Source organism: Eufriesea mexicana, unplaced genomic scaffold, assembly GCF_001483705.2.
Source record: "Eufriesea mexicana isolate 0111107269 unplaced genomic scaffold, ASM148370v2 scaffold1837, whole genome shotgun sequence".
NCBI classification, from domain to species: Eukaryota; Metazoa; Arthropoda; class Insecta; order Hymenoptera; family Apidae; genus Eufriesea; species Eufriesea mexicana.
The window spans coordinates 308,862-327,023 of record NW_016909955.1 but is presented as its reverse complement, the minus strand read 5'-3'; the positions used below and the strand labels follow the sequence as shown (position 1 = coordinate 327,023).

The 18,162-nt window shown below is 41.2% G+C and overlaps 3 protein-coding genes across 3 annotated transcripts in view; 2 read left to right on the top strand and 1 right to left on the bottom strand.

Moving 5' to 3' along the window:
* Positions 1 to 1,276: 1,276 nt before the first annotated feature.
* Non2 (upstream activation factor subunit spp27 homolog Non2) lies at positions 1,277 to 4,480 on the top strand. Its single transcript, XM_017902563.1, has 5 exons — positions 1,277 to 1,342; positions 2,689 to 2,779; positions 3,164 to 3,456; positions 3,538 to 3,785; positions 3,866 to 4,480. Exons 1-5 carry the CDS (start codon positions 1,300 to 1,302, stop codon positions 3,980 to 3,982), a joined length of 792 nt encoding a protein of 263 aa, XP_017758052.1. The 5' UTR covers positions 1,277 to 1,299; the 3' UTR covers positions 3,983 to 4,480.
* Positions 4,481 to 5,482: 1,002 nt separating this feature from the next.
* LOC108549267 (UPF0704 protein C6orf165 homolog) lies at positions 5,483 to 8,268 on the bottom strand. Its single transcript, XM_017902562.1, has 13 exons — positions 8,176 to 8,268; positions 7,932 to 8,097; positions 7,687 to 7,867; positions 7,436 to 7,605; positions 7,148 to 7,361; positions 6,943 to 7,072; positions 6,762 to 6,869; positions 6,595 to 6,697; positions 6,446 to 6,513; positions 6,194 to 6,342; positions 6,035 to 6,133; positions 5,824 to 5,959; positions 5,483 to 5,768 (listed from the first exon to the last, which is right to left on the bottom strand). Exons 1-13 carry the CDS (start codon positions 8,266 to 8,268, stop codon positions 5,541 to 5,543), a joined length of 1,845 nt encoding a protein of 614 aa, XP_017758051.1. The 3' UTR covers positions 5,483 to 5,540.
* A 571-nt stretch (positions 8,269 to 8,839) lies between these two features.
* The window catches only part of Meltrin (disintegrin and metalloproteinase domain-containing protein meltrin), a 44,414-nt gene continuing 35,091 nt past the window's right edge, over positions 8,840 to 18,162 (top strand). The window contains exon 1 of the mRNA XM_017902657.1: positions 8,840 to 9,086. Within this exon, the coding sequence (XP_017758146.1) occupies positions 8,963 to 9,086 (124 nt within the window). The 5' untranslated portion in view covers positions 8,840 to 8,962. The remainder of the gene's footprint in view (positions 9,087 to 18,162) is intronic.

The window sequence follows — 18,162 nt, the reverse complement described above, 5'->3', positions numbered from 1 at the left end:
ATTTTATTGAGAAATTCGTTTCTCAACGGACCTGCCGGATTGGGTATAGTTACCTTCAAAAGTATTTACGTCGAAGCTGTCATAATCTCCAGCTACATGTGTTAGATGATAAAATCGAGAAAGGCGCTATCTAACAAATATCTTCCTTATGAAAAACTGATACGATTTTGTAAATACATCATCCCTCTGCGTTAAACGATTATAAAGTTATGAATTTTCGAACATCATTTATTCGAAGCAACCTTCCAAACGTGTTGATAGTTACTGTACCACTAAAGCGAGGAAGAAACCGAGTGGTCGCTTCGACAGTCGCGGCCTATTAAAATATCGCACTGATTGGATGCAATTACACGTGAATGTATCAATTTTTAGATATGATAAATACATATTTGTTACATAAATTTGTTACATCTGTAAACAAATACAGATCGATTCGTACAATACATGTTGTATATAAAATTCCCTGTTTCGTAAACAAACTGCCAAAATTGTTATAAAGATAATGAAATGCACAATATATGCAGATGATACGAGAGATATAAGGGAAAATGAGTTTTCGATTGTATACGACAGTGCTATTACCAGCGTGTAGTTTCGCCTAACGAAACTGGAATCGCGACCGATATTCACCAAACTATTAGTTTTTTTTTATATATCTGTAGAATGTATACTGATTGTCATATGATGCGACTATATGCCAACGCTACGAATCCCGGAGTGGTCGCTTTGTACAGTCCATTTCGATAAAACAATCCGAAGGATCGCGAAAAATTATATTCCAGTCTATTAAATTATGTACATTATTGAGCATGGGGCATTATAAGAAACTAATAGAGAAAAAAAATTTGACCCGATTTGGTGTATACTATATCTACCTAACATATCAGAGAGCAATGTTATGGATTATTGAAAATATATTTTCTGGAAGAAATAGTGCTAGGTATACGAGTCGACTGTACCATAGACGCCACCGGCAGCCACGAGCAGTCGCTTGAAGTATAGTTACAGCCAAAAGATTTTCACGAACGTATTGGCGGAACATCAAAATAGGATCATTCGATCGCAAAATTACGAGTGGGGCGTCATGAGAAACTTGTAGATCGTAAAATACTAACACGATTTGGTGTATATAGTATTCGTTTTTAACGTATCCCTGCCGAGATATCTGTTTTTGAAGTTTCATAAAAGCAACGTATATCGTCTCACTGTATAGCGTGACTGTACCAACGGACGCTACGGGAGTCCGCAGCCGGCATAGGTTCAGTTGGCAGCAGTACGCACAGCGAGAAGGACACGATCATGGCTGATATTTCGAACGAAGAACTTCGTAAGGAAATCACCGGTAAGTAGCAATATCCTTCGATTTACCGAACTGTCGCCTCCGATTATAATAAAATTAAGTTAATAATCAGTCGTGGTGCAAGTTATTCGTACGTTCGCGAGTAGGAATACGTAGGAAATCGGGCTCTTTGCTCTTGCGACGTGACGACTTTAGCGCGCACGTATGTGACGAAGTGGCGTGCCCCACGCCGGCCATTACAACCACAGCTCACCGTATTTCCACCTACGTACAGCCTTACTGGTACATTGTATCGCCTAACGGTTTCGTGCAATCTGTTACTAAATTTTTTATAAAATATTTCGATGTCTTGGAAAAATTTGGATTTTCCATTGGTTTTCTATAATACCGTTCCTTGTCCTATTCTATAGTATGCTGTATGACGCGTCTGACTGTGGTGGCGCGCGCCTGAAGCCATCGCATGCTTCATATCTCGCTCTTTCTCTCCTCTTCACGTCTTTTACAACGTGAAAAGCGATCTTAGCATGGACCGTGTCCTCATTTTCTAGAATATTTCAACGGATTCTACATTTATTTTCTCATTTTTCCATTCTAAATATAGCTTCGTTTCCTGAATTTTATTCGCTTATTTACAGTTGCAGTTGCGTCGTATTTCGTTGCCGCGAATATACGCCACTTTTTACCTTTTCCCGCCGTCTCAAAATGGATATTATGCCCATGATAGTTGCTAATGTTTTTCATTCAATCATGAATTTTCATTCGTAACCGTTTATTACCTTGGATTTCCCCCTAAACTACGAATCTCACCACTGACGCCACCGATCCACTCGAACCTTTATCGTTTATACGTGGTTGAACTTTTAGCTATTTTCTGTCATTCCAAGGTCCAATGTATCCTACGATCGATCAGCTGTTGCAAAGAAAGCAGTTTTAGAAATACAATCCATTTATTATATCTTCATCGTAGAGTTTACTTTCAGAAATTTTTTCTTTATGATACGGAGAATCGGCAACCGGCACAGTGAACAGCGGCCATTTGCGTTCATTATTTACTAGTCTTTTGACACGGGTAACTTGTACATTATCTCAAATTTTATCTCATATGCTGTATTTTACATTATTTGTTTTAATTATTTACGAGCATTACAATGATATTTCACTTATTTTTCAGTAATAAAATTATTATTTTGCTGTGTTATGCAAAATTGTACATTCTGAATTATTCATGTACAATGGTATGGATGAATTGGGCATAGGATTAATGTACAATGCGAATCGAAAAAGAGTCTATATAAATGGATTTGCCTATTTTTGATCAAGTTTCGAATACTTGAATCACTACGGAACATTTTTGGTATAAAATACAAATGATTCAATTTTATGTTTAGCTATCCTTAAGGATGCGGATCTTACCACTACATCTGCTAAGAAAGTAAGGCTACAGATTGAAGGAAAGCTCGATATAGATCTTACCGAGAGGTAAAAGTTCACATAAATTATTCAATATTCATCATCAATATTTAGCGTAAATAAATTTCTTTCGATATTTATGTTTGTACGGGTAATAAATGAATAGAATTAAAAAATGCTATATTGCTACAATTTATACATTGGACACAGCAGGCACTCTTGTAGTTAAAATGACTCAAGAGAGAGATCATCTGTATCCTATATTAAAAGAGGAAATTCTGTGTGAGGACTGCTTCTTCAAGTTATCACCTCGTTCCTTCTTCGACATTCTCTTTTTCTCTTTTCTTTTGTTTTCTGATATTTTCCTTTTCTTTTTTTATACTAACCTTAACCGTAATTATATGTTTTACTACGTATTCGTTAGTACGAATTTTACATTGAACTTGTCTACAGGAAAAAAGAAGTAGATGTTTTGGTCATGGAGTGTTTAAAAGAAAAACAAGATGGAGGAAAGAATAAGAAGAAAACTGCTAGCGAAGAATCTGAAGATGGTGAGGAGGAGGAAGAGGAAGGGTCGGAGGAAGAAGAGGAGGAGGAAGAAAAGAAGCCAGCCAAAAGAAGTCCTGCAAAAAAAGCAATAAGCAAGCGTAAGAAGGGATCTTCTGACGATGAAGAAAGTGCAAGCGATGATGATGCAAGCGATGAAGAGTATAATCCCAAAAAAACAAAAGCTACACCCAAAAAAAGTAAGTAGTTTGCATAAAAAATATTACACGTGTATATGTTTGTTGTTTCATCATTTTAATTCGATGTAATATCCTTTATAGATAAAACTAGCAAAAAGGGAAAGAAGAAAGGTAGTGACAGTGACAGTGATGAAGATTGGGGTAAGGTTAAGAAACCACAAGGTGGAGGAACAAAGAAAGGTGGAGGTGGAGGAGCTAAAGCCAAGGGCGGTTATACTCGCGCTATTACACTATCTCCCGAACTTGCTGCTGTTGTGGGTGCTGAACGAATGGCTCGACATGAAGTCGTGAAAAAGATTTGGAGTATTATCAAAGAAAAAGATCTTTATGTAAGTATTAAATTCTATGCTGTGTTACGTTGTCGCCATACCTCGAGTCTAGTATTTTAATATATCTTGTTATTTTATAGGATCCTAAGAATAAACAATTTGCCATCTGCGATGATGAATTATTGAAAGTAATTGGAGTAAAACGTTTTAGAACTTTCGGTATGATGAAATACCTCAAAAGTCATTTTCTAGAGTAAATCATCCTTGAACCACAAATTCTGACAGGTTATAAACATTGTATAACGTATTCCAAGATGCAAAGTGCATCTCTCCATCTTTCTCACACGATACATACATAAATATACATACATACATACAAACACGAACATATTTCTCGCGACTTAAGACTTTAGCCATGTTTACATCATTCCGATAAACTCTGTTGTCCATGGTAGCTGCTTTGTCTTATTGAATGTTCGCAATGTAGCATCTTAATTTATGGGCATTATTAAAAGCGTGGCGCGTTAACGATGTTAAAGGTTGCCCTAAATGTGTACGTAAATGATGACCCACAAGTAGGAATCCATGTAGGTTCGGTCAATGTTAGAACGGTATAAAAAGGGAGGGTTGATACCATGGACGTGCGGATGATTTCGAAATGTGGAAAACATTTAAATGGCCGATAGTCAATAAGCTGGTTTTAAGTCAATGTATTCAGAGTTAATGTTTTATCGTTTGCCTGGTGGTTCTTGTAAACAATCCCTTTCACCACGCATGAAAATACGGTGTGCCATTGTGGCAGTGAAACTAGAGCAGCAAAAACTGCTTTAAATTCTTTTAAAATAAATTTTTGTTTCTTTTTTTATTTTATTTTATTACGTGACACCCAATGATGGATGCAGATCAAATATAAAGGATTTCAATGATAATTAAGTTGCATGCTGTTATCTTTTTCTTTTCTTTTTTTTCCAAATTGTAAACTGCCGCCCAAGTATCACACAATATTTTCATCACTTTAATTTTAATGTTGATTATTTTTCGGCAACAGATGTAACAGAAAGATAAACAATTTTGTCAACAAATGAAAGGAGAGGGGGGGAGAGAGAAGATTTGTGGTAAAGCTAAAAAAGTGCGATAAAAATTAAGAGAAAGACGATGCGAAAAATCAACATCCTGTACCTCTTCTGTATAATTGTTACATTATACACTGAAATTATTACTAAGCGAAATTTAATTGTATTATCGTGTAATTACTAATTATTGTCGTAATATAGGTTTCTTGGTGTAAAAAATTGACCTAACTCTTAAGATTTAATGGTAAAGTGATGTATTCAGTGAAGGTATGATACAATGCATATTAAATCTCACAGAATGTGCAGCACTGCGCAATGTTGAATTGTAGAGAATAAGATAGGTTGATGATATGAGGTACAGAATTAATCCTAGTGTGGATCTTCATGCCTCGTTGTATGAAAAAAATTTGTGTATTTTGAATATAAATTAATGAATGTTGGCCTAAATTAGTGAAAGCCACGAAGAAATCATTGCAAACATTTGATGATAACGAAAATACTACAATGAAGATAAAAATGAAGATGTACACGGAATAAGTAATTATGATACCAGTTTGTTTTTTAAATGAAGAAAAGTACAGGTTGTGTCCTGATATTTCGTGAATGTATTTGAGGACATCATTAAAAGATATTGCTTTCATTTTTTTTTTAAGAGTGCTCTTTGTAGCTTCATTCTGTCGTGAATATCCTCGAATAGTCCTATCCAAGTTCGTCCTTTGTGGCTAATGTGAAAAATAGGTACTTATAAATGTTCCAGTTCTTTCTCCAAGAAAGATACTACGTGTTGATTGTCATCGCGCCTTCCTCGTAGACCGAAGATGTAAGTTAAGAGTTTCTTCGTATTCATATAATTATCTCTTCTCGTTTGAACTTCTTTATCCCGTGGCGGAGCTGCTTGCACGTAAATACCGCTTCGGAAGTTGGACTTGTACGTTTGCGTGCTGCGTGTCGTGTATCGGCTTATACTCGCCTAGAGAAAAAAGTATGAAATATCCTGCTCTGTATCGATCATTAGCAATACTCACTAAATGCAACGCTTTGTTTCTTAATTCCCAGATATTCGAAGAATAATTCTTATCGATAAAATTTGGCAGTATGTGTAAATCTGTTTGAACCATTTGATGTTGACACGTCTTTAATTCAGGTCCTTCTTCCGATAACCTTGTCGATTTTTACGTATACAATGCAATTATTTCAGAGCTTATCGTTTCTTCTCTTTTACTTTCAAGTACTTACACTTCCTGCGTTTGTAGAGCTCGAACATCATCGTGTACTTGGAACAAGTACACGTATTCAAGATGATTACGTATGAAATCAAGAGCTTCGTAGATGCATCTACGATAAATTCCCTTTAGCGATACCTATGTTTCTGTAGTTCGAAGAAAGTAGCATTACCTGTCAGGATTTTGTCCGAATTTTTGGGCTGCCTTAATCGTGCTAAACACGTAATATTTTCCTCTCCATTTAGCGACACCATTGTTCGGATTTCCCGGGACCAATGCTCCATTTCCACTGACAAACTTCCACGCGCAAAATCCTAGAAACTGATAATGAATTTATTAACCTAGAGAAATCGCACTTGTTATGCGTTCTAAATTTCAGTGTCTCGCGCAATCTTCGACCTTAATATCTCGCGCGTAATAATACCTCTAAATTTATGTTCTCGAAATCTTTGGTTTCGTTGGGGTAGTAAATAGTGCACTCGCCGCAGTCGACTGAAAAGAATGCGTAATTTAATTTCCGGCTTTTCGTCTTCGGCCAATGTTACCGTATTAATCTATAGCTCATCTTGTTACCTATTAGTTCGCCCATTGATTTTTCTAATCTCTCAGCATCTGTGAGCACTTCTTCGCTAGACAGCATGTCGCTCAATAATGGTTCGTTATACACGTTCACGGTCTATGGTATGTTGAAATATTTAATCCACTTTTCATATACATACGTAATTATATCGAACGATTACCTTGGTACCCAAAGTTTGAAATTCCCAAAGGAAATTGTTAATGCTGCTCAATATAATCACTTCGTCCTGAAGTCCCATCCAGATATCAGCCAAATCGATGAATTGCGGCTAAACAAATTCAACGTTTACGAAACGGAAAATCGCACAGGATTTTTTCAAAATGAACAAAATGCTTCCTTACGTATACTTGAACAGTTGGAATAGCAGTCCTGTATCTCACGGTGTCGTGAAGCTTAAACAAACGTCCTTGGAGTCGTTCCATAGAGCTTGCAATCTCTTCTTCGCCATGTGCCACATCGCTCAGCAGCTTCCTAAGATGGAAGAAACAACGATTAGTTTTCGAAATTGACGTGCAATTATCACCACTGAATATTAAACAACGCAACCTGACATAAATTTCTTGCTGTCGGCATGCCGTCAACATTTCGATTGCCCAGTTAACATTTTCTTTTGTAAGAACGCCAAATGGTATTATTTCTCTGACATAGCAAATCTTCTCGACGACAGCAGTGAATCTATATATTTTCGTCATTAAACGTTCTAAAAATTCCATGATAGAGTCTCGAGTTTCTTTGATAGCTTTTTGCAAAATGGCTGGCACTGAAGAGATACTTTGCATTAGCGATTTGTTTACCATCACGTGTCACTCGTTCTAATAATCGTCAAGGCCTTACGATCGTCTATGCCTTCTCCACCACGTTGACAATCTCTGTTAAACAAACGTATCCCGGCGACGATGCACATTAATTCCATTAATTGCTCTTCTTTCTCGCGTTTCGACATTTTTACGTATTGCTCCAGTTCTGAAGGTTGGAAAACGCTTTGCAATGCTACTGAAACCTCTCTTAACAATCCATATTACGACAGTGTCCTTTAATATTCTCATTCATAATAAATATCATAATTTATTTTAATATATGATTACCTGAGTACGAAAGATATTGTGGGATTCCCAAGACCGCTCAAAAATGTAATGACTACCAACATCTTTTGATATAACTTTTCACATTCTTGTTTATTAGCGATCTTCTCAGTTTGACAAATTTCCGCAACAATTGGGCCAGTTTTCTGGTGTAAACGTAGCCTATGCCGCTTAATGGTATCGTCTACGGGAATGGAATATATATGATCGTATTGCGTTAATCATTTGGTATATTGACAAATTTTCACCTCTATTTCGATAATGTTTCGCAAAATATAATTGACTCTTCAGTGTCGTCAGGCTTGGTTTTTCTTGGTCGCATATTTTGTCAATTATCGCCCGAACAATTTTTTCGTTGTTTTCCTCGTCGTCCACTTTAATCTCGTACATAGGATTTAATCGAAACAAGGTGAACTGCGAGCGTGTAAGAAAAGAGAAAAGTATTTATCTAGGTTAATTAAAAATCAAACTTTCACGAAAAAATGTACATACCGAAAAGGAAACGAGATCTTCAGTCGCACGTACGTTTCGTTCTTGGCACGAAGTCATTATTTTGTTTATCAATTCCCTTCGCAAGTTTTCCATCATTAAAATGTAAATATTACAAATAACTAGCGATACAAATTGATATTTCAAGTTATCGTCGGTCGCTCGCGGCCAGTTTCCTTCGTGTAGTTTGATCGATACTCCGGAATCTAAACCCCTTATGTTAAGAACTCGGTGAATATTTCAAGTAATAGGCTATATTTCGTCTGGGAAAAAATTATTTCGAAAGACACTGTTTAGTTCTTTACCTTTTCGCGATTATATGCGATTATATGCTCAATTATGTTTTCGTTATTCGCAATAACCTATTAAGTTTCGTGTATTTTTCTCGTAAATAGCAGCTAATCGTCTTTACAAAGGTCAAGGAAAAAGAAATCAACGTGGATAATTACAATCAAAGAAAAAACATAAGGAGAAAAAGTATAAGAAAAAAGATACGAAAGGGAGACGTAAACGAGGATTTGAACGCAACTGTAATCGGCGCGCTTCGAGCTCGGCAAAGTTCGGGGGCGTTCGTGAGATTCGATGGCTCGATACACCGGTGAGGTGGGGGTCGAGGTTCCGTCAGAGGTGTCGCAACAGTCCAAACCGGCGAAGCAGTCGGGTTGGGTGGTCAGTACGGTGTGGTGTGCGCGTCGTAAAAGTAGATAGAGGACCGAAGGCAAAAACGTGATTACCGGTTGTCATGACGTTCGCGTGAATCTCGTGCATTGCGATTCGCTGCCCAAGAAACATGTTGAGTGATATCTGGTGCTCGAATTCGCAATGTACCGTCAGTGATGCGACGGTGCAGTGCAAATTGGTGCTGGTTTTGGTGCTACTCGCAATCTTGCCTGACGTATACACCGAAAGTCATGGTAAGTCGTCGAAATTTTCTCTTTTCTGTCAGGGAAACAGTCAATCGGAGTAGCGTCGCGTGTCCTTTCAGTGGCGCAATAATCCATCCAAACCTCTATTCGCCTTTGTTTGTTTGTATCGTTCTCGCGTTCGGTAGCTCAAACGTAACCACGTTTTTTTCTCTATCCATTGCTCGTTAAATTCGACGACGCATATTCACTGCTGATTCTTATTAATTCTACGTACACAATAATTTTTTGTACATTCTGTGACACTAGCATACCATTCACTTCGATTAGGTATCTCTTATTCGCGTTATGCATGTACATAGATATAGCTACACTTATGCAGTTATGTTGCCCCGACAGACACGTTTCATTGCGGGTCAAACGAATACTTTTCCCTGCCCGCATTGTCAATGCAAAAGCTACTTTGGTGAAACGCAGGCTAGTTGGGTTTAAAGTCGTTTCGATTACCGAAACTTTGGTTTAGTCGAAGTCGACGTTTATTATTTAAACGAAACTGCCGGAGAGCTCGCGTACGTTTAACGTATGCGCATATCGTAAAGCGCGCAGGGTGGAAGCTTTCGAGTGGCCAAACAATGCAAATCCTGCTAATGTGAATATAGTCTATTAACGCATACATTAACGTATACATTAACGCGAACCCACGCTATCGTCGGATCTCCTTCCTACAAAAAAACGGTCAGGCCAACTGGTTATCTGTGTCTGTTTTTATCGGAATGAATAATTGGCGCTAGAAAACAAAGAAACGTAGAAAATTGTAGCTGCCAGAAGAACTGGCCGAGAAATTGATCTCCATCGCGTTTTCGACGAGGGGGGTTGGGGTGGGGGGTCATCGTACGGATCGATGAAGATTTACGAGCAAACTATACGCCTAAATAGCTAATACTCGCGATAATATCGAGAATTTACGAGGATCCGGTTTAATCATTTATCCCGAATACCAAGAGTGTAACGCGACTGCTATTACGTCTTCGCATAACCTATAAAACGCTCATTGTTTCTTCGAGTCTACGTTGTCCGGCGCCCGAGATGCAGTCGCATCGATCTAACGCGATATTCGAATCGATATTTTTCGAAAGTGTCAAGGACGTTGCTCGTCGAAGGGTTCGGCCGGTAGTTGGCGACAGTGTAGCATAAACGAAATGAATCCCGTGGCCGCAGCCGAGATTTCGCGAGTATTTCGCGTTACGTTAAGTTGGAAACAAAAACGAAGCTTGCGAAGCGCACGGTCGAGGCCGTGCATAAGAGAGTAAACGGTTGGCTCGCTGCGAGACATTGTTTCTGCAAGTTACAGGCTCGTTGCATTCGGGAAACAATGTATGCTAACGAATTCGCCGAGCACTCTCGAAGAACCTCGTCCCGGTTTCACTAGTAAAACAATATTTCTCGCGTTGCGTTTCCCAAACGCAAACGGCACAGAAACGGTCTTGGCGGTACGGCCGGGGGAAGAAAACGAGTGGCGCTAGTAGTAGCAGCAACAACAACGGCTTAATTATTCGCCGCTCTGCACGATCTCGCGTCGTATGTTCGTTATTTTCTCGTCCTTCTCGGAACGCTCGCCAGTCCGTGAAGGTACTCGCCGAATGTCCTTGAAAGTGACTATAGCTGTTTGGCTTCTCCGGTACTATGGATAATCGGGCGACGATTCGAACATCCATTTGCAAAACACGTCTCTCGACGCACGGTGTGTTTTCATTTCTTTTTCCTACCTTCGCGTCGCATTCCCCCTTTCGTTTCACATGCCTGTGACGTCTTCCTGCTCCGTTTCGCGTCCTGTCACATGTCCTTCCGTATATTTCGTACATACCGAGTTTACATTCGGGCCGAGAGGATCGTACTCCAGCACGCTTACGCCGCCGGCGAGATTAATGGGGTTAGAGTATATTACTCCGTAGTCCCATCGAGAGATCGTAAATAACACTGCTCAACGCGAATTTTAATCTTTAATATCCATCGGGTAATTCTGGCGGAGTTTACTTTTTTAAACGCAAATCCGTAATTGAAATTGCTCCATCTCCCTCGGTTTTCGAAAATTGTGAGTTTTTCTAGAAATGCACGAGTTTTGGCTGAAATTAAGTATTACATAAAAAGTGAGAACGTTAGAAGGATCATTCTTATCTCAAAAGTTAGGTTGCAGTATCCCGAGGTTTGTTCGAAAGAGAAAGCATGGAACAAAATTGTCGAAACAGTTTTCATTTGGATTAAATTGAGAAAATATTCGTCATTTACGCGTATACGTGGTTTTATCGCCATGCAGCCATTTGCTCGCTTCTCTAGCCTCGATAGTGCCGTAGTTACGCGTAATCCGAGTATCAAATACAATGTAGCTGACATGTAATAGTGTACGAAAAAAAGAAAAAGTACAATTTTACTATAAAATTTTGGAAAATTGACAAAGTTCAAAATGAACTTTGAAAATTTACAATAGTTAGGAAATATCTTAAACTCGGAGCGTAGCTCTTTGCTTGGTATCGTTTCCCAAAAATTATTTTTTCGAAAACGATACCAATTACCAGGTCTCACCACGTGGAGGTGGCTACGCATCGAGACCCAGACATGCGCTCTAGCGGCGCAACCTACTGGTGCTATCCGTATCAAAGGTACCCTAATCTAACTTGGAGCGAATTAAGCTAAAGCGACTCTATTGACACTTTATTATATTTAGTGTCTTACAAAGGGGACTTCGATTCGTTATACTAAAACTTTACTGTCGCAACGCTAAGATATTTTATTACAACAGACACTAATATTTCAAAGTTCCCATAAAATTGGGCAACAAAATATCAAACACGCGAGCAAGTAAAAAATCGCGACGCGCCCGAACGAGTTCGCGATTATTCGAAAGACCGACTAGCCTACGAGACGTACTCTCGTGTACAAGACAACTTCATGCCTCGGCCCCCTCCCGATCGAACCTAGTCCATCCAGCCCCCACAGACCCTGCCATGACTTACTCGCGAACGAGAGCGATCGACGAACCAGCGAAACACCCAAAATCAAGCCGAGAGTCCCTAGCGAGGCTCTGTAGCCGGTCACGCAGGCCCCTGCCACATGGGGGAGAAATTAATCATCCCATGGGGTCTGACCGCAAGCCCATATGCAGTGTCACGGCTACAGGACCCATACCCCGGTCGTGCACGCGCTGGTGCCCGGGACGACTAGGGCCGACAGACCCTCGAATTGACCCAGGTGAGTGCCAGCCCGCCGACCACCCTAGAACCGATGCGTGACAAGGGTGGCAGTGGCGAGGATGAGTGTCGGAACGAATCGTTTGGATGACTTATGAAACATGGAGTTATCGAATACACAAGAGTACGTCGCGTAGGCTAGTCGGTACTTAAGAACGATCGCGATTATCGCGAGAAAAATTATGTTCTATTTTGGTAAACGAGGGGAATAGAGGAGGATAGAGAATTGATATATTTCGCTCCAAGTTAGATAGCGTACCTTTGTACAGAAAGCACGCACATGAAACTTAGCCTAGGAATCTATCTTATAACTGCTTATAACTACTTAGGTCTAAACGCACGCATCCCGCGTCGTCCATTGATGTATCGCAAATGAAATCTTGCGGAAACTTGAGAATATTGAAAAACCTAAAAGCTAAAACAGAATATATTATTGTTAATATGAACCTGAAATGAAACGGATTAATACCAGGAAAGAAAACGAACGAATATAAACTACAATGATCAACAAAATGGAAGGAATAATACAACGATGAGATATAAACTACCCAACGACGAGACGTTCGAATATTATACGAAATATTCGAACTGTTAGATAAAAATAAATAGAAACGAGAAAATATTATCTGAAAGACTAAACAAGAATTAAAACCTGGAAAAAAAGAATAATTAATATCTGAAAATAAAAATTATTGACAACCCAACGATGAGACATGAATAACCCAACGATGAGATATAAACTACCCAACGATGAGATAAACAACCCAACGGTGAGACATTCGAATATTATACGAAATATTCGAATTGTCAGATAAAAATAGATAAAAACGAGAAAATATTATCTGAAAGAAAAAACAATAGTTAAAACCTGAGAAAGGAAAAATTAATTAATAGCTGTAAAGAAGAAAGAAATTTTTAGTAAATTGTTTAATGGGGTGGGGTGAGGGTGGGGGGCCATCCCCAACCTCGCTTCGGACTCTTACTCCTCGCCCCTTACATAGCCGCTGATCGGTCGAACCCCCACCCCTATCACAAAATTTGCGGACTTTTATTATTTATTATTTTTCCGCTTTAATAGCCAATAGTTTATTAATTTTTTCACTTTTATTATAAATCTACGTTGCAGACAATTTGTTACTAACAATATTAATTTGTTATTAACAATTGGTGTAATAATATTATAAATTTTTTGCAAATTATAGATACATTTTAACACAAGGACGTTATAAATTCAAGTAATAGTCAATAATTTATTAATTTTTTCATTTTTATTATAAATTTACGTGGTAAACAATTTGTTATTAACAATATTAATTTGATACTAACGATAAATATAATAATTTATAAACTTTGTTTATACTTTTAGAATATAAATTTCCGTGGTGTATTTATATTGAGTATTTGTATGTCTCGAGCAATTTGTTATTAACAATTTCAATTTCATATTAACGATAAATTTGATAACTTCTACATGTTTTATGAAGTAGCACGAATTAATTTTAATTATTAACATTGATACACTCGTAACTTGTAAGACAACGATGAAGCTCCTAACCTTCTTACTTTTTACATAATACTTCGTTTTAAATAAAAAATCGTGCGCTTTTAGAAAAACTCATATTTTGCGAAAACCCTGGGTGATGGAGCAATCTCGATTACGGATTCGTGTTCAGAAAAGTAACCTATACAAAGTCATAATCACCTATCGGATATTACGGATTAGCGAAAAAGTTAAAATTTTTTGGACAGTGTAATCGTTGACAAGAGATCCAGCTCCATTCGCGCTTTTTACTCGATTGTACTCGTAATTTCATTCGCACTAATTACGACGTTTGTGCATACTCTGCGGCGACTGGCGTGTGTCGACCGCGGAACATCGACACGGCCGAAAAGTCAAACAAAGAGATGAGAAGCTCGTAGGTAGTGGACAGATGTCTGGGACGCTGGATGAATCATTGGGCGAGACGAGCTTTAGCTACACTCGAGGCCAACTGATCGGTTGCCTCTAATCGATGATTAATCCATCCTCCTCGAAGGCGTCGACATGGTCGAGTGGTTCTTGGAGTTGACGAGGTGTGTACGCGTACACCATCCGTCCTCTCCGTTGCCAGATCATCAGGGAAGCACGATTCATAGCGACTTCCGCTTCTCCCGTCGCGAAAATATTTCTCGTCTCGAGACGATCCTTCCTTCCGATCTCTTCCACCCGTGTCGAGAAACCCGACGAAGCGTATTTGCCAATCCGTGACTCGTTAATCCCACCTTCGCCTTGATTTTCTATCGGATTTAACCAGACCTCTCGCTGATCTTCGTTCGATCCTGGATCAGGGATCGAGCGAAACGAACTAAAACGACCATCGCGCGGAGGGAAAACGATTCGCAAATAGAACCGGTCTATATTTATTCGAAAGGAAGCTAACGCGATTTTCATCAGAGCCGATCGACATAGCGCGCATACGGGGACGCCGAGGTCTATGCGACGCTTGTTAAGTGGCTGGTCATAATTATAAGCGGCGTCTAACGGGGAAGGTCGATTCACCGCGACTTCCGCTTATCGGTGACTCGGACGGTTCTCCGACCAGCCGATTTATGGGTTCGTATAATACTCGTACTCTCTCGCACTGATCGCCGTAATCGGATAAACGGAACTCCCGGCTCCAGTACGCTTTTCGTATGCCGATCGTGCGTTTCCTGCTAAATCCGTACCGGTTTACGCGTATCGGACTTAATCGTCGGCGATGATTAACGCGGCATAAAACTCAGCGTCGGTATGTCTAACTGTAAAGCATGGACACGTCTGTCCGTTATATCGGGAAACCTCTTTCTGGCGCACGTGTTCTCGAGACTCAAAGAAAAAGCGATCACGTAAATGACAGAAGCGATCGGCTGCTGTTTTATCGAACCATTCTCGTTATAAGCGGACACGTGCGACGTAATTTGCAAAATGGCGGTGAACCGTGAACGAGTCTGCAACTGGAATGGACAGCGATTTGCGAAACCGTGCGTATCTCGACCGGGTCATGGTTCACCGAAGAAGAGTACCACACTCGGTATTTGAATCTTCAAAGGATGCATGCTCGAGATTATCCCAACGCGACACCGCGATTCTTAGCTTACGAACGCGTGAAAAATATTCACGCGCGATTACTTCGATTATCGATGTATCGACTGAACGACGTTAACCCGTGGTAGACTGCGGATATTATCGAAACTCGGTGGTAATAGGTCTCTGAATGTTTGCAACCGATGAATAATTCGTTTATTCGCTTCCGCGAGAGAAGAGGATTCACCGCCGAAGGGACATTGATGATCGATGCATCAGCGAATGCTGAATAAATAGGAAAACCGTGAATAAATAGGTAAACAATGACGAATCCTCGCTGCGCTCCTTCGTGCATTAATAATTAATCAGACGTGTCCGTGGAGGAAAATGAATATTTTACAATGCGTCGATGAATCTTCTTGCGCAAAAACGAATTTAACTGCAGGACATTCGATATTGCGAGGTGGAAAATACAAGGATACTGCGATTCCGCGTTATTCGGCGTAAATTTACGCAGTGTTCCACAGCCTATGCCGGAAACAGCGGTATCGGACAAAGAGGAATAAATAATCGGGATTACAATGACGATGGAAACGTTGGAAGGATAAAATGTAGTCGACTTCCTTGCACGGTTCGTTTAATCGCAGATGCAACGACATGAACGTGCAGGCATCGAGGTTTAAGCACCGCGTCGCAACGCGTCGAGCAACAATCAAAGATCGTTAGAACGAAATACATGGACGATTCATTGGCCAGGGGTGATGGACGATTTTCATTTGCACGAGTCTTGATTAAACGTTCCCCGGAGCGTCTGTGACGGGGCAACAATGCGGCTGCGAGAAAGGCAATGGAACCTCACCGCGCCACTTTACATTCTTCTTCATTGTCTGGCCGTTAAAACGAGCCGCCGCGTCGCGCCACACAGCGTCGCGTCGAGATCACCGTCGGGCAAGGAAAAAACTGTCGCGGCGCCCGTGACGAGGGTGCGACACCCCTTCACCCTTTCCAGAGCCCGCAGGAGGAAACGCGCTTTCACGGAAACCACACCGATTCGGATGCTCGACTTTTCTACCTATCGCCAACCAAGATCCACGTTTTACGCGTCTTACCAATTTTTCCACCACCCTTGGTCATTGGCCAAAGTTTCCCAGTCCACCAATCGACTACGGAGGCTTTTAAATACCGCTGGAAAGTTGCACGGTTCGTGCCCCGAGCGAAGCGCAACTTTTTCTCCTGCCTTTTTCAGCAAATCCGTTTCGAGGATCAATGTTCCGTAACGGCGAAAAGCCGATTAATTAGTCCCGGCCGAAATCGTCTCGGCTTTTTACCGAGTTGGATGCCTCTCGAAAGGCTACGTTCCGTGAAAAAGACTGCGCGAGTGAAACTTTTGCCAGAGTTTTTCAACGAACAGGTTTGCCCGCTGGTCGGGCTAATGGCTCGATCGTGGCGTCGCTAAGAAGAAGCCAGTCCGTTCGGTTCTTACTTTACCGCCGAACGGATCGCGAACAAAGAGTATTTCGCGTTGCACGATTTCGTATCCGGCATCCGCAATTAGCTGACACGAATTCCCGATAATGCCACGGTTTTTGCCCGGCCAAGTTTACGATAGTTGCCCGACAGCTGGCAGCGGCGATTGCCCAGTCGGGTATACGCGATTTCGCGCGACAAAACGGCGATTTCCGTCACGGACGTCTCGTTAATCGTTGTTAGTAAGAAAGGATACGTCGATTGTATTTAAATGGCGCGTTTGCCTTTGCATCGGAGCAGCCTGCGCGTCAGTGGCTGCGGCATGGAAAAGGCGAAACCAAACGTAGGCAACTAAACGCGCGGCGCATGGAAATCGGTGATCGCGACGCGATCGTAGGAAATCTCAATTGCTAGACGAGGATTTAAAGCAGCGGGACGGGCGTAGGACAGGCAAGCCGTCGTTAAGGCAGGGCTTAGCAACGGGTCAAGAGCGTTAAGCCGAATGAGAACGACGATCGAGGCGACGAAGAGGCGACCAAGAGGCGACCAAGAGGCTCGTGCCACGTGTGGGCAGAGTTTTATAAACGATACGTGCCAGCCGTGGGCGAGTCGTACCAGCCGACGCATCGTTCGCGACATCCGCAGATTACCGCCATTTCTGTCCTTCGAAAAGTCTCTTTTCCTTCGCTCCTTCGTCTTCGAGCCCCGAAAACTCGACGTTCGATCGCGTAACCTCTTCGCCCCGTGATTCGCTCGGACAATCGATGATGCATAGGTCCGCAGCTGCTACCGCAATCGCGTCACGTTCCATCTATCCGCTTGATTCGCGGATAACGAAAGTTTCATCGATCGACCTTCGAGTGTCCGGTAATGGGCAGTCCTAGATTCCTTTGCCGCGTGTGACGCCAATGTCGGAATTCATTTTGAAACGGGCGACCGTGAATGAAAACGGAGTCCGGGTCCCTGGAGGAAGGCGAGGCGCGAGGAGCTGTCTCCTCTTAATCTTGTCGCGTTAAAACGCGCTTCATACGTAACGCGCGAGACGATCGTAAAGCTTTCCGCTGGTGGAGCGTTGCGCGAACCAGACTAAAATAAAAGTCCAGCTGTGGCATATGGGCGCCACTATCACGGTTTAAATTACCATCAGTTTACTCTTTCACCCTTTCTCCGTGGCTGGTATTCTCGCGCTCGCTCGTTGCTTTTCCCGAGCTTCTCTCCCATGCTGCTGGTAGGTCGCGCGTATACGGACCGGTTCCACGCGTCGAAGTAACCCCGTCACGCACATTTGAAATTTAAAACGAGTTACGCGAATGCTTAAACGTGCACGGTCGAGGACGATGCTACTTTCGATCGTAAACTTCTATCACTCTTT

Coding starts and splice junctions, on each gene's coding strand:
- LOC108549267 (XM_017902562.1), bottom strand. CDS start 8,268: ATGGAAAACTTGCGAAGGGAATTGATAAACAAAATAATGACTTCGTGC. Junction 7,362..7,435: donor TGGAGAAGGCATAGACGATC/GTAAGGCCTTGA, acceptor GTATCTCTTCAG/TGCCAGCCATTTTGCAAAAA. Junction 6,870..6,942: donor TTCCAACTGTTCAAGTATAC/GTAAGGAAGCAT, acceptor GAATTTGTTTAG/CCGCAATTCATCGATTTGGC.
- Non2 (XM_017902563.1), top strand. CDS start 1,300: ATGGCTGATATTTCGAACGAAGAACTTCGTAAGGAAATCACCG. Junction 1,343..2,688: donor ACTTCGTAAGGAAATCACCG/GTAAGTAGCAAT, acceptor TTTTATGTTTAG/CTATCCTTAAGGATGCGGAT. Junction 2,780..3,163: donor GATATAGATCTTACCGAGAG/GTAAAAGTTCAC, acceptor ACTTGTCTACAG/GAAAAAAGAAGTAGATGTTT.